This window comes from Mirounga angustirostris, unplaced genomic scaffold (assembly GCF_029215605.1).
Source record: "Mirounga angustirostris isolate CCGP_5_RB_7025 unplaced genomic scaffold, mMirAng1.0.hap1 SCAF_13, whole genome shotgun sequence".
Classification (NCBI taxonomy): domain Eukaryota; kingdom Metazoa; phylum Chordata; class Mammalia; order Carnivora; family Phocidae; genus Mirounga; species Mirounga angustirostris.
Genome location: NW_026991721.1, coordinates 62993305 through 63007608, shown reverse-complemented (window position 1 = coordinate 63007608; position 14304 = coordinate 62993305). Strand labels below are relative to the sequence as shown.

The 14304-nt window shown below is 38.6% G+C and overlaps 1 protein-coding gene across 1 annotated transcript; it reads left to right on the top strand.

The window, feature by feature from the left end:
* The first annotated feature begins 330 nt into the window (after positions 1–330).
* Positions 331–13867, top strand: LYVE1 (lymphatic vessel endothelial hyaluronan receptor 1). The gene is made up of 6 exons (XM_045894144.1): positions 331–769; positions 4355–4526; positions 4633–4772; positions 10878–11195; positions 11818–11896; positions 12466–13867. The coding sequence occupies exons 1-6, from the start codon at positions 688–690 to the stop codon at positions 12650–12652; spliced, it is 978 nt and encodes a 325-aa protein (XP_045750100.1). The 5' UTR covers positions 331–687; the 3' UTR covers positions 12653–13867.
* Positions 13868–14304: the final 437 nt, after the last annotated feature.

Here is a 14304-nt window from a genome sequence, read left to right as displayed (position 1 = left end):
ATGAATTGTCCCCCAGTTGTGTTTTCTAAATATGAATTGTAGGTCTTGTTTCTTTGAAGAAAGAATCACTTGCAGTGGTGTAGAAATTTCAAGTGTATAAAAGAAAAGGGAGGCATAAACACCCTGTACTCAGTACTTAAATGGGCACTTGCTTTCATGAGCTTTAGCATCATTCCTCCCCAGATCATAAGATAAGCAGCTGGAGAAAAAAAAAAAATCACTGACTGTGGGAGGAAAACCCATGCTCAGTCTCCTTTAGAGATGGACATTCCTACGAGTAAATAAATGAATAGGCTCCACACGTAATAACAATGAACTGTGTGAGAATGAGCTAGTGAGGGAAGCGGAAGGTGGCAGGGAATATGGGAATTGGGGAAACCTCCAGCAGTTCATGCTGTGCTATCTGCCTTCCTCATTCATGTGTTTTCTGAGTCAGCATTAGCTAAATTTTCCAGAAAGCAATCCACAAAGTACAGCCTGGGCATTTAAGGGACGTCACTCATTTCCCCCAGTGACCTTGACAAGTCAGAAGCTTGAAAGCAGGGAAATCCGGATGTCTCAGTTATGAAGTGGAGCAGTGGGGCTCCAATATATTTCCAGAAGTCTCCTCCAGACTGGTGATTATCTGCCTCTGTTACTGCCAGTGACCATCCAGGGTGTTTCTCTGGCTGAGAAGGGGTTGGCATAATGGCCAAATGCTTCAGCCTGGTGTTGCTTCTTGCCTCCATCTGGACCACAAGGCTCCTGGTCACATCTCTCCGTGTAGAAGGTAGGTTTCTTACCAGATTTCCAACCTGCGGCAAGGCAAGATCTTGCAAACTGTCCTAAACCTACCTAATTCTTAACTGTGGATTGTTGGGAGTAGGGGTTATCCTCAATGTCAACAGAAGATCTAGTTGGTAGGATTGCTCTGCCAGAAATGTTTTCACCATATTGTCGACTTCACCAAAGTGATACACATTTATCTTTATGTTATCTTAACTTTCATTTTTGGTTATGGAATTTTTTTTTAATGGGAATATCTTGAATCAAAACATTGAGGAGAGATCATTTGTTTTTAAAAGTGTTTCATTGCAGAAACAAACCATGACTGTAATGAATTTTAAGCTTGGGGGAAACAGCCAACTTTCACTAAATATTGACCTGTTTTATATTTTTGGAAGTGTCAGCATAATTATTTTAATTTCAATTTTACTATACTACCATATATGTTTTTAATATGAAGTAAACAGCCAATTAACTGAGAAGAAAAAACTGTGAAAATGTAGGCTTGAAAATTAGTCATTAGCTCCCTACCAATGGAATGACTTTAAGTGATTTCTGGGCTTTTGAGATGCCTAAGGAGTAACCTCATTCTGCAATGTAGGCAAAAAAAAACTGTAACCACAAATCACTCAATTACAGCTCCAGGCAAATGAAAATTTGAGCACTTTAAAAGGAAAATTTTGTGTTCCTATGCTGGAAGATGTTCTGTAATATAAAATATTTTGGAATCAGATATCCTGATTTGATTCATTTATTGTTGCATTTAATTTTATGAGAAGCTACAGTTATATAATTGATTTTTTTTCAAATACCAGAACTGTTACTCTCAAATAAGTTTTGTCCTCTTTGAAATTCCCCTGGGGATACTATTCACTTTTTCCCACAATGCTGCCATTACTCAAACTTTTGAAAACTGTTCTTTAGACCATCTCTGATGATGGCAAAAATTTCCTAAGGAAATTAAACTGTATATTACATATAATTTTTATGTATGTAATATATGTAATATATAAATTTCATTTAATCTTCTCAAGAAGACATTTTATAGATGAAGAAATAGGCTCAAGTAAGGCTCAAGTAAAGCCAAGTGACTTGCCTAATGCCATATAAATGGTAAATATTGGTTTGAATTCGGCTCTGTCTGATCCTAAGCATACGGTATTTTCCTAAAAAAATCTTAAGGAAGAGATTAGTGGAGTAGCTCTTAGATTCCAGCTCCCTCTTTTTGTCTTTAAATGAAATAGGAAAGCATAAAAATGACTACTACTTGTTGACTACCTATGATGGACCCAGCCCCTGCTAGGTACAAATTATCTATTCTGACAAAAATTCTGTGAAGAACATATAACCATCTCCATTTAACACTAACTTGCCCAAGATCCCAGAGTCAATTAATAACAGATGAAATAATCAAGGCTAGGTCTATTACCCAGAATAGGTCTATCATTATTCTAAATAATAACTTTTAAGGTATAAATGAGTTTTGATGAAAAAGTAGCAAGACTACTTTATAGTGTAATTAATAAACTTTTTTGCAGGTATTCCCAAAGAAGCAGCCATGAAATTTGAGCAATAGCAAGCTCATGGACTAAATCAGCCAAATTCCAGGACAGATGTGTGTTTGGAGAGTCCAGTTCTAGTAGTATAGTGTGTGTGTGTGTGTGTGTGTGTGTTCATCTCCCCCATAATACAGTGGGAAGCAGAATAGCGTCCTAGTTAAGAACCTGGGTTTCAGAGTCAGTCATAATTGGGTTTGTGCCCCCAATCTGCCCTATATCCTTGCTCTATATCCTTGGACTTGGGAAAGTTACTTAATCTTCCTGAGCCTCCACTTTCTATTAAAGGAGACAGGGTTTGGTACAGAGTAGTATAAACAGATGACAGATGTTAGAATTAATACTAGCATTAGTATTAGTATCAGCATTGGTATAGGTATTAGTATAAGTGCATATAGTCATAAAAGGCTGTTTTGTCACAAACACTCATATTGGGGTGTTGGCTCTCTAGTTTCTCTTTTGGTGAAAGCAAGGTCTGGAAGCAAATAAGGCCATCTACAAATATTGTACATCGTATACTGTATGATGACTAACATTAAAAAAAATATTGTATATCATATACATATCCCCTCTTCCCACCCCCTGCTCCAGAGCATAGCAAGGTCAATGGAAGACTTGGAAATGTTCCTTTCATGTTTGTAGGAGAAACTTTATTATTTTTTTAAGATTCTATTTATTTATTTGTCAGAGAGAGAGAGACAGCAAGAGAGGGGACACAAGCAGGGGGAGTGGGATAGGGAGAGGGAGAAGCAGGCTTCCCACTGAGCAGAGAGCCCGACACGGGGCTAGGATCCCAGGACCCTGGGATCATGACCTGAGCCAAAGGCAGATGCTTAACAACTGAGCCACCAGGTGCCCCTGCAAGGAGAAACTTTAAATACCAACATAGAAAGTGGTCAAAGCATTTGACTGGGCATCCAATGCACAGATCTGTGTACAAGCAACTTCTTGGAAGATTGTAATGTCCTCTTAAGGACTTTTGTGGATAAAGCCCAATAGGAATAATGTACCTGAATGCAATACAACTTTGCAATTTCATACAGGTCTATAAATCCCAGAACCAAGACAGGGGATCAAAAGAATTCTTGGATTCATTAACTTTTGAGTAAAATATATTCACAACATATCTGTTCAACTGCCTCAGCTTCCCTAGGGAGATCAGCCATTAGCTGACTAAAGCCAAAAAGCTTTGAAGATAACATATGATGTTATTTATGATTTACTGAGCATCTATTATGCGGCAGGCACTATCCTAAGCATTTTTATTTGAATTCACTCTTTCAACTCTCACTACCCTATACAATAGATACTGTTACTTTCTCAATTTTATAAATAAGGAAACTGAGTCTCAAAGAGATGAAGTAACTAGCCTAAGATCACAGAGCTAGCAAGTGACATAGGCCAGATTTAAATATAGGTCTGACTCTAAAACTCAACTTCATTTAGTTTCTTTGCCATGCAAGGTTCACTGCCCAGTTCCTCCAGGAACTTCTGAGTAAGCCTGCCCCCCAATGGTCAGAGAAGACCTGGGACTGAGAAAGCTCACACTCCGTTATACCAAGTGCAACATTTTTCAGCCCATCTCAGAAATAGTGGTGTTCCCAAGCCACATTGGTTTGGAGTATTGTTAACTATTCTATTAACCACAGCCCTGAATTTTATCTTTCTCAAAGTCTCAGACCTTTCATTTTATAGACTTCAAAAAGGTTTGCAGCAACTGCATCACTTAGACCCAACCCCAGGAACTGGTAGCCAAAGCCTCCACATAAGCAATGAGGCACTTTAATGCAGCGGGGCATAATAGACTCAGATCTGATGAGAGTTACAGCTTGGACAGGAGCAAGGACCCAGCTAACCCAGAGGAATGTCCTCGTGGGAAATGCCTGGCCTGTGTTCTGTTATTTCTAAACTTCAATCCCAGTCACAAGGACCACACTGCTATATCAAGACAATAATGTTCTACTAGGAAGAACAGCCTACAGGCTGGGAACAAGGACAGCAGCAAATTGAGGACTTCTGTGATTCCTTTCCAGAACTTTCCACCTCAGGGCCATGCAGAATTGTGGGGGTCACCCTTGTGAACAAAAAGACAGCCCAGCAGCTGAATTTTGCAGAAGCCCAGGAGGCCTGTAGGCTGATGGGACTAACTTTGGCCAGCAAAGACCAGGTTGAAGCAGCATGGAGGTTTGGCTTTGAGACTTGCAGGTGAGAAACAACTAGAATAAATACTGCTGGAGTTCTTTCAGCGTTGTGTTCTTGTTCAGCAATAGAAATAAATGTATCCATTCAAATAATGTATATTCTGTTATAGCTATGGATGGGTTGCAGATAAGTTCTTGGTCATCCCTCGGATTCTCCCAAACCCCAAGTGTGGGAAGAATGGGACAGGTGTCCTGGTTTGGAGAAATTCAGTCAGCAAAAGGTTCTTGGCCTACTGTTACAACTCATCTGGTAAGTCAGATCTACAGCCTCTCCATGTTTTCTCTGGTTCTATGATCCATCTAAGAAGAGTAACCCTGGGCAGCAGTAGAAGAAATCATGGTGATGGTCATTTTGTACTCCCAAGAATACCTCTGTGACCGGGCTAGAGGTGGCCATGTGCCCCTCAGAGAAAAAACTTAGGGAAAATATGACTAAATGGCAATATAGGGAGAGGGCATCCCAGGAGGCTCCATTACCCATGCCCCTCCATCTTATAAAGTAAGGAAATATCCACTATAGACAAAGCAATGTACTGAGTTATCACACTGAACCCTGACAGTCTTTTTCTGAGATACATTTTGTCACCCTCATTTTGTAGAGGGGAAAATTTAGCTCAGAGGATATAAGTACATTTGTCTAAGTTCTCACTACTACAAAGATTTTAACAGAGGTCTAACTCTCAAACCATGCTCTTTCCCTTAACCTTCATTTTTTTTTTGAGGAGAAGAAATTCAGATGCTACACTTGACATCTTCAAGGATAAGATCATTTTATGAAAGAAGGAGTTAAAGCTAGAAAATAGAATTGGTTTGCTCATGGTCACACAGTTGTTCTTTTAACCTTGCTTGGAGACCACAACCATTTTATCCCAAGTGCTTTACCTAAGGAATATCTCAGGAAGTTTTTCTTTCACTAAATACTTGCTCTCAGTTTATCATAAGAACCTCTGCTGATTTATTATTCTTCACACATACTCATAAATCTGACCTTCCAAAGGTCAGACAGCTAAGTGGTCACATACAAGGATAGATTCCAAAGTCATACTCTAAGATCCAAGAAATAAATGTGCACTAGCAACACTGTGTTGCCCAAAAGCAACATAGGGTCCAAGCAATTCTATGAATCAGGAGGCTTTGACCTAAAAAGAGACCCGAAAGACACTTTGTCCTCTTTCCTCATTTCATGGATGAAATGATAGTTCAGATTGGAGGTTTGGCTTGTTCAGTTGGTCGCAGAGTCAATACTGGAACATAAAGCTTCTTCCAACATTTGTTTTACCATCATCCTCCTCTCCTCTGCCTCTTCTGCCCACCACTTTTGGCTGGGGAATTGGTGGTTCACATGCCTATATATCTCATAGCTAGCCCATGCCTGTCAAATGACCAGGTATTGTAACTTTCTGGCCTTCCTCCCAGCTGTCAGTGTGGTGATATGACACCCAGCCCTCTGGACTTCATAAAATGGGATCAAAGGAAGAGGACTTGGATTTGTGTGTTTCCTTGTGGTTTCATTTAACTTGTACTTCCATCCCCTATATTTCCTGTATAATCAAAGTTAGATCTAGAGGCTTGATTCAACTCTTGTTCAATATTTTTTGCAAAAAGACTACATCAAAAACTAATGATGTACTATACAGTGGCTAACCGATAATAATAAAAAAAAAAGACTTCATAGATGATACCATGTACTTTAGATCGCTTCTCAACAAAAGGCACTTAATGTCAGTATGTCCCATTATTAATATGCTAATTTTGATCATTTGAATAAGATGCCAGACCTCTCTAAATGAACTCATAAATATATGTTTTTCCCCTTGCAATGAGTAGGTAATCTACACTGATATTGTGGCACCATGCAAATATTCTGGCTTGAACTATCTTGTACCTAGTAGTTTAAGCAGCCATTGGTAATATTTGCTGGGACCAGTTATTATATGTAGGGCTACAAGATGGTGACTTTCTAAATCTTCCTTCTACATTTGTTAGCTGGGATTCTTTGATAAGAATTTCTCTCTCTCTCTCTCTCTCTCTCTCACACACACACACACACACACCTCTTCCCTCCTTCTTACACTACTATGAACACATGACATTTTACTTATTCTGTGTGTTCAACATGTTATAATCAATTTTACAATTATTATTCTTTTATTCTTTTTGATGCTCAAATTGTCCCAAATTTGGTGAATAGGAGCCCCTTCTTGTTGACTTTTGTGCCCTTTATTCCATTAGTATTGGAGCAATTCCTTTCTTTCTAACATAATAATAGCATTTCCCAGACTGACTTTGTCCCCTCTCTGCCCCTGACGTGGAATCAGCCATTTATTTCTCCAAGAAGCCCAGGTTCTTTGTAATGGAAAATGTTGATTAGAAACCAAGATCTGGATTCAAGTAATTTTCATTACCACTGGAATTTTCTTTGCTTCTCAGTATTTTTAGTGGATAGCTATGTGTATATTTACACATACATACATATATCTAAAAATTATGAATTTGTATTGATATTTCCAACTCAAATTTAACAATTCAAATTTTTTCTTAGTTTGTTTTATACCTGCATCTTTTTTCTCTTACACAGAAGATCTCAGTTCCCAATAGATAATAGTAATATACTTTCTTATCCTATAATAGTTTCAAAATTATAAAACAAACATTATTAGGAATAATGAACCTATTGAGTGAAATTTGAGATTTCTTTGCATTTCTTTCAGTCCCCAGAAGATAGCCCTCTAAGGTTGTACTGTCAAAAAACTATGTGCAAAGGTGACTTGAAAAATTCACAACTCTGTGTGGTTATATTATCATTTTGAAATAAATTAGGCTCATGTGCTTCTGTTTGCCGTTTTTGTGAGGATCAGAGTTAACCTAACCCTTATCCGAACACTACTCCTAAACTTATCCTATGTTTCTTTGTTTTTGTAACTTTCTTTTTTATGGCTATCTTGTGAGGTCTGGGGATTAGAATAACCCTAAACCTGACCCTATACCTTATCCTAATTGTCTTTTTTTATTGCTATCTTTGTGGGTTTTGGGAGACCAGACCAAAGTGCTTTGAATGCTCTGCATGCACCATCTGTTTCATGTTGTCCCCTCTGCCACAATGCCCATCCTCCCCACTTAGCTAACTGCTACTCTTTATTCAATTCTCAAGTGCCAGCCTCTTCAAGAAGCCTTCCCATACCCTTGCATCTTTCCTCTTGGAGTCCAACCACACTCTGTGTTTAATATCAGAGTACTTGGCACATTCTAAAGAAATTATATTCATAGTTTGGAGGGGAAGGAGAGCTAGGTCCTAACACTCCTAGGTGTGCCTTCAACCCGGCAGGGATCACAGGATCAGAATGCTGTTGCTCCCTCACACTGTGGCCCTCTTGGCTACATTTAATGAACAGAGAGGCAAAGGAAACTAATTCTTAGATAGATCCTATCTATCATGCCCATACATTATGCTAGGCCCTACACATTTATTATCTCATTAATCCTCAGTAAAATGACACAAATGTATCATTTCTATTTTCCAGGAGAAATAACTGATGCTTAGTGTGTATTTTGCTATGGTCATAGTCAATATGGGAAAGAGCCAGGATTTAAGTCTTGAGCCATACTACTTCCACGTAGCACCATCCATGGTAATGAATATACATCAATAACATACCAGGCCCTGGTCAGGTTCTGAGCCTCAGTGTTTTTTAAAAGCTCCCCATATGATTCCAATGTGTAGCCAGGGTTCAAAATCACTCTTTCCTAAGAGATCGCTAAGATCTAAGTTTTAGGATTCCAGGTACTTCTAGATTCCCCTATTTCTTTGCAATTGCAGTAATCTCCTTCCTTGTTCCTGGATTGTCCTCTCTCCACACTGCATTTCATCCTCCACATGCATCCACTGATAATTATATTACTCCTCTGCTCCACAGCCCTTGGGTGACTTCCTATTTGAGAATATGATGTAAACTAGGAAGCCTTTCACACATAAAAATGAGCATGTATGAGAACTCCTATATATCAGTTGGGAGGTTTGTGGACCCAGTTGAAAATTTCAACTCCTACAAAATAAATTCCAAATGCTTTAACATGGCAATTATGAGTATCAATACTCTGGCTCCAGGCTATCTTCCCAGTCATCTCCTGCTTGCAGTCTTTCATGCTCCCAATCATATACACACCCCATTCTCCAGCCACACTGTACTCCCTGTCATTTTTCGATATAACTACTTTTTCAAACTTCTGGATTCTCGGGTCATGCTATTCCTATTGACTGGAATATTCTATTCCCTCTTCCATACTAGGTGAACTACTGCTGTGTTCCAGCCACACTGGTCTTTTATTAAAACATCAAACACACTGAGTTCATTCAACTTTGGGCTCTTGAACTTCCTGTTCTCTTTACTTGGAGTGCTTTTGCCCTAGATCTTCAGTGACTGGCTACTTTTTATCACTTAGGTCTCAGCTTAAGTATCACCTCCCCACTTTCTCTTATCATCCTATTCAAAGTATCCATTTCCCATTCCCCACCCCTACTGGTTTACTCTTTATCCTGTTTAATTTTCTTCTTAACACTTATCATCCTTTAAAATTTCGGGCTTTTTTTTTTTTAAGAGAGATGGAAAGGGGCAGTGGGTCGTGCAGAGGGAGAGGGAGAGAGTGAATCCTAAGCAGACTCCATGCCCAGCATGGATCCCTACATGGGGCTCGATTGCACAACTCTGAGATCACGACCTGAGCTGAAATCAAGAGTTAGATGCTTAACCAACTGAGCCACTCAGGCTCCCCTGGCCTTTTTTTTTTCCCCTTAAATCTATCCTTCCATTAGCATGTAGGCCCCTTAAATGTAAGGACTCTGTCTTCTTTGTACCATGACCTTAGCATTTGGAACAGTGTTTAGCACAGAGCTGGGGCTCAATAAATATTTGAACAAACATGTTAATTCTCCATATCATCTCCTCTGTGAATCCCCAGTGATCTCCTCCTACCTTTATCAAAATACGTCTGTCCTGGAAACTGAAACTATGCTGTATGTCTCTGTATTTTCAGTTCCCAACATAGAATGTTGTGCTCAGTATTTCTTTCCTGATATTAAAAAATTTTCAATTTTTGAAGGAAAAACTTAGCATGTGCTCAAGAATAAGAAATGTAACTAGAAGTTCAAGGCAAAAGCCAAGGATGATGTGTGTTTGAATAGAGATGTTTTCAAAGTAAAATAAATATTATAAAATTCTGACTGAATGTGTGTATAGTCAAAATGTTTTATCAGTAGTATCTATGGCCTTGATTGGTAATTTATTGTATTTTTCAAAAATGAATGGAATAACTTTTTCTTCTTAACTAACATTCCAACTGATGCTACCTACTGCCAGAAATAAGTAGAAATTTAAAATAGACGCAAATTCTTATTATAATATATTACATGGATCTGTCATTTACCAGCTATGTGAATTTGGGCAAGTTATTCGATTTCACTAAACTTCAGTTTCCTCCTATAAAATGAGAGTTTAATAAAATTGTTAAATGAAGTGTCATGATTGACTCAGATAAGATGCTCAAAAAATGTTGTTTCCTCTCTATCACATTCAACAGATTGGAAAGCAAATCTATATCCCTCCTCTGCTCCCCTCCTTAAAAAAATTTTATGTTGAAGAGCACAGAGAAATCTGGTTTTTGATCTTTGTCCTGAACTGTATATTGTCATGTGTGTATATTCAGTCTCCCCATCTACTCCTTCCATCCTGTCACTTCTGCATCCTTTCTTTATTCATTAAATATTTATTGAGCATGAACGATGTGCTAGACACAGAGAACATACCATGATGACCAAGACAGACAGGGTTCCTGCTTCCAGGGAGCTCAGTCCAGTGTAGACCAGTGCAATGAGAACCTTGACAAGGGAAGTATAGGGAGGTACAAAAACATATGCCTAGGGACCCAATCTAGTCATCAAGTCTGCCTAATAAAGAGATATTCAATCTGCAACTTGAAGGATAAGTAAGAGCTAAGTAAAGAAGGGGCAAAGAGTCTTACAGGTAAAGAAAGCATCATGGTCAAAGCCTTGGATATGAGAGAAAGCATATCAAAGAACAGAAGAAATCTGAGAAGGCAGGAGGAATAAGAGACACACTGATCAGATAAGGCTAGCCATGTCAGCAGGGGACAGATCACAGGGGGCCTTATAGGCCATGCAGTTGAGGCAGTCACTGAAGGATTCTAAGGAAGGAAGTGATATGATTAGATTTGCATTTTTGTAAGATCATTCTGGCTGCACTGTAAGGGGACTGGAAAGGAGTAAGACTAGAGGCAGGAAGAACAATTAGGAGACTATTTTAGTACTTACTTGTTACTTTATTTTTCCCTCCCCCAACAGATACTTGGATTAACTCATGCCTTCCAGAAATTATCTCCACCAACGACCCCATATTCAACACTGAAGAGGCAACGTACACAACAGAAATGATTGTCAGTGACAGTGCATACTCAGCTTCAACTACTGATGCACCTTATTCTGCTACACCTACTCTTGCTCCTACTTCTGCTCTGGCTTCCACTTCTACTCGAAGGAAAAGAAAATTGATTTGCGTAACAGAAGGCTTTGTGGAAACTAGCACCATATCTACAGAAACAGAAACTGAGTCATATACTGAATATAAAGCAGCATTCAAGAATGAGGCCATTGGGTTTGGAGGTAAAAGCTTTCTGTGTTTGCATTGTATGTGTGTGTGTTTGTGTGTTTATGTATGACAGACAATACATAAAAACCATGTTGTCTCCAGATTAGGCACTCAGGACCTGCCAAATACAAGTAAAGCCTTAATGCAAACTCAATTTTCATAAAACCATAGAACTTGAGGACTCTAAAGAAACTTAATGATTAAACTAAAAATCATGAATATAAAATAGCTTCACTTTTAAAAATAAATCACTATTAATACATCGAAGTTCTTTTAAAAATATATACCTTAAATGATTAAAAATGATTAAAAAGTTTGTCTTCCTATTTAAAAGGAAGGGTTTACACTTAATTAGCTCCAAACATATCATCTCAAGGCCACAGAGAGGAAATGGACTCTGTCATATTACAATTTATAAAATAGAGAGAGCATGTGAGGCAAGGCCAAGGATTTCTATAGGTAAGAAGCAAAGAAGCAGATGTGGGCCCAACATTCTAAGTAGCCTCTTTATGGTCAGAGAGAAGGCTTTTCTCCTGCATTATCTGTTGTCTAGCTTGGTGTAAAGAATCGTTAGAAGAGCAACACACAACAATGCATAAACAAAGAACCAATAGGCCATGTCTCTGTTTCCTCCAGGTGTCCCCACGGCTCTGCTAGTGCTTGCGCTCCTCTTCTTTGCTGCTGCAGCTGGTCTGGCAGTTTGCTACGTCAAAAGGTAGGTTTGTGGCACACTGTTGGTCTTATAATCTATGTCACATTCCTATCTTGTGTTTTTCCAGGGTTGTTGTTAGCATTTTCCTCGTCAAAACAGAAATGATAGTCTTCTTATGTTGTAAATTTTCTCCCTCATCTCACCTTTCCTCCCACACCCAATCTTTCTACTATTTCAGCATCTGCATGTCAGCCAGCCTTTAGAAACAGGTCAATGCTGTCCCTTTGAGAATCAAGAGATAAAAAGAACAGACTGACATCTAGGGAGAAAATATATATTTTATTTTGATTCTCAATTCTTTGTTGTTGGTGGGAGGGTTATGAGGTCAGCCTCAAGTCTGGCCTGCAAACTGGACTGGAGGGGAGTAAGACTAGAGGCAGGAAGACTCATCTAAATGAATCCACTGAAGTGGGGATGCATTAATGTATTTGAGTGTGCATGTGTTAGCATTTCTCTGAAATAAAGGTATCCAATGTACTGTGCTAATACGGGCTATCACAGAAAAAGCGTTATCTATTGGTGTATGTGTTACAAATAAATCTCTCACTTTAATTTTATAATTATGCCTATAGGTATGTGAAGACATTTCCTTTTACAAACAAGAATCAGCAGAAGGAAATGATTGAAACCAAAGTAGTAAAGGAGGAGAAGGCCGATGATAGCAACCCTAATGAGGAATCAAAGAAAACTGATAAAAAGCCAGAAGAACCCAAGAGTCCACCCAAAACTACAGTGCAATGCCTGGAAGCTGAAGTTTAGAAGTTTAGAAGAAAAAGAAATGAGAGGACACATTTCCTGATACATATCCTGGCCCCAGATGGGGAAAGTTAAAGGGCCGAAGAACCAAACAAGAAAGTCCACCCTTGGTTCCTAAATGGAATCAACTCAGGGCTACCTTTGGACTATGGAGTTCACCAAATGGAATTCCCTTCTTCTTACTGCAATCCTTTCTGGATCCTATCCTCCTACCTCCAAAGCTTCCCACAGCCTTTCTAGCCTGGCTATGTCCTAATAATATCTCTGTGGGAGAAAGGAGCTTCGCAAAGCACAGGGACCTAAAACAGCTAATCAGAACACATTTATAAAGAGGCTTCTTAGTTGGCTGAGAACAGGTGAGTTGAGAACCAAGAAACCACCGAGACTAAGGCTTTCTCTATTGACTCCACAGGTCAGATCCTTTCTTCACTCTGAAAAGGTAACATACATCATCTGGCACGCCCTTCTGAGCCAGGCAAGAACAAAAGAAGGAAAGAAAAGTTCAGCATCTGAAGGCCATGGAGATTCCCATGACTTGAGACCTGATCTCTGTAAAGCCAAAATAAGTAGAGAAAAAGAATGAGGCCAAGGATGTTGTCAGCATATTGTCAGCAGGGACTCCAAATACAGATAGGGTCAAAGTAGTCACCTCTGAATAATCTGAGTCGGAATCACTTTTTTGAATACACACACACTTTCTTTTCTTTCTCTTGCTGCTATTTTCTCTAGAAGTATACACTTTTACAAGGAACCAAAACAAATCTCTTACAAATTTTTATTTTTATCTGAGTTTTATCTGAGAAATTATTACTGAGGAAAATTACTGTGTTAAAATGCAGTAAAATTTAACAAACATTTATTGAATATATCAGGTGCTGGATAAGGTATTACATTCTATCATTGAAAGTTATTTATCAAAAACTTGTATACAGTAAAATGTATGAAGCTAATTTTTTCTGTTTTGATATCCCTAGCTTATTTACTTGCAAAACTAATTTTTTACTAAGACTAATCTATTCATTATTTTCTCTAACATGGCAGCCATTATAACCTTAATTTATTATTAACATACTTAAAAAGTACGTTATTACCTCTATGCACTGAAGCACATTTTTAAAATGTCATTAACAAATGTATCACCAGTTCTCCTTTTTTCAGCAAGAAGAGCCCAAAAGGTGCAGAGATATTTGTGTCAAAAAAATAAAAGTATTGAGAAAATTTCTTTGCTCTCTTATTTACATAGATGCATTATACCTTTCGTGCAAAACTGAAGTAATCTGTTTTTTGCAAAAGTAAGAGGGACAATTTTGGTTGTTGAAAAACAAATATTTGTAAACCAGGTAGTACATGTATCACCATATGGGGCTATTCTTGCTTCAGGTGGTCTTATTTTAAGTATGTCAAGTACTCACACATAAAACAGTCCTTTACTTAGGATTTGGGTCCTACATTATAATCCATTTCGGAGTTCACAGGGAGCTGAGGATTCAGGATTGTTCATTTGTCCTGTTTCTCTAGCTTTCTCTCTCCCTCTCTCTGGTCTTCCCTTTTGGACTGCTAATATCTTCTTCCCCTCACCAGTGACCCCACAGCTAGCTAGCTCCATGATCCTTTCAGCTCACAGACCATAAACTGCTGGCACAGTCTTTTGTGGT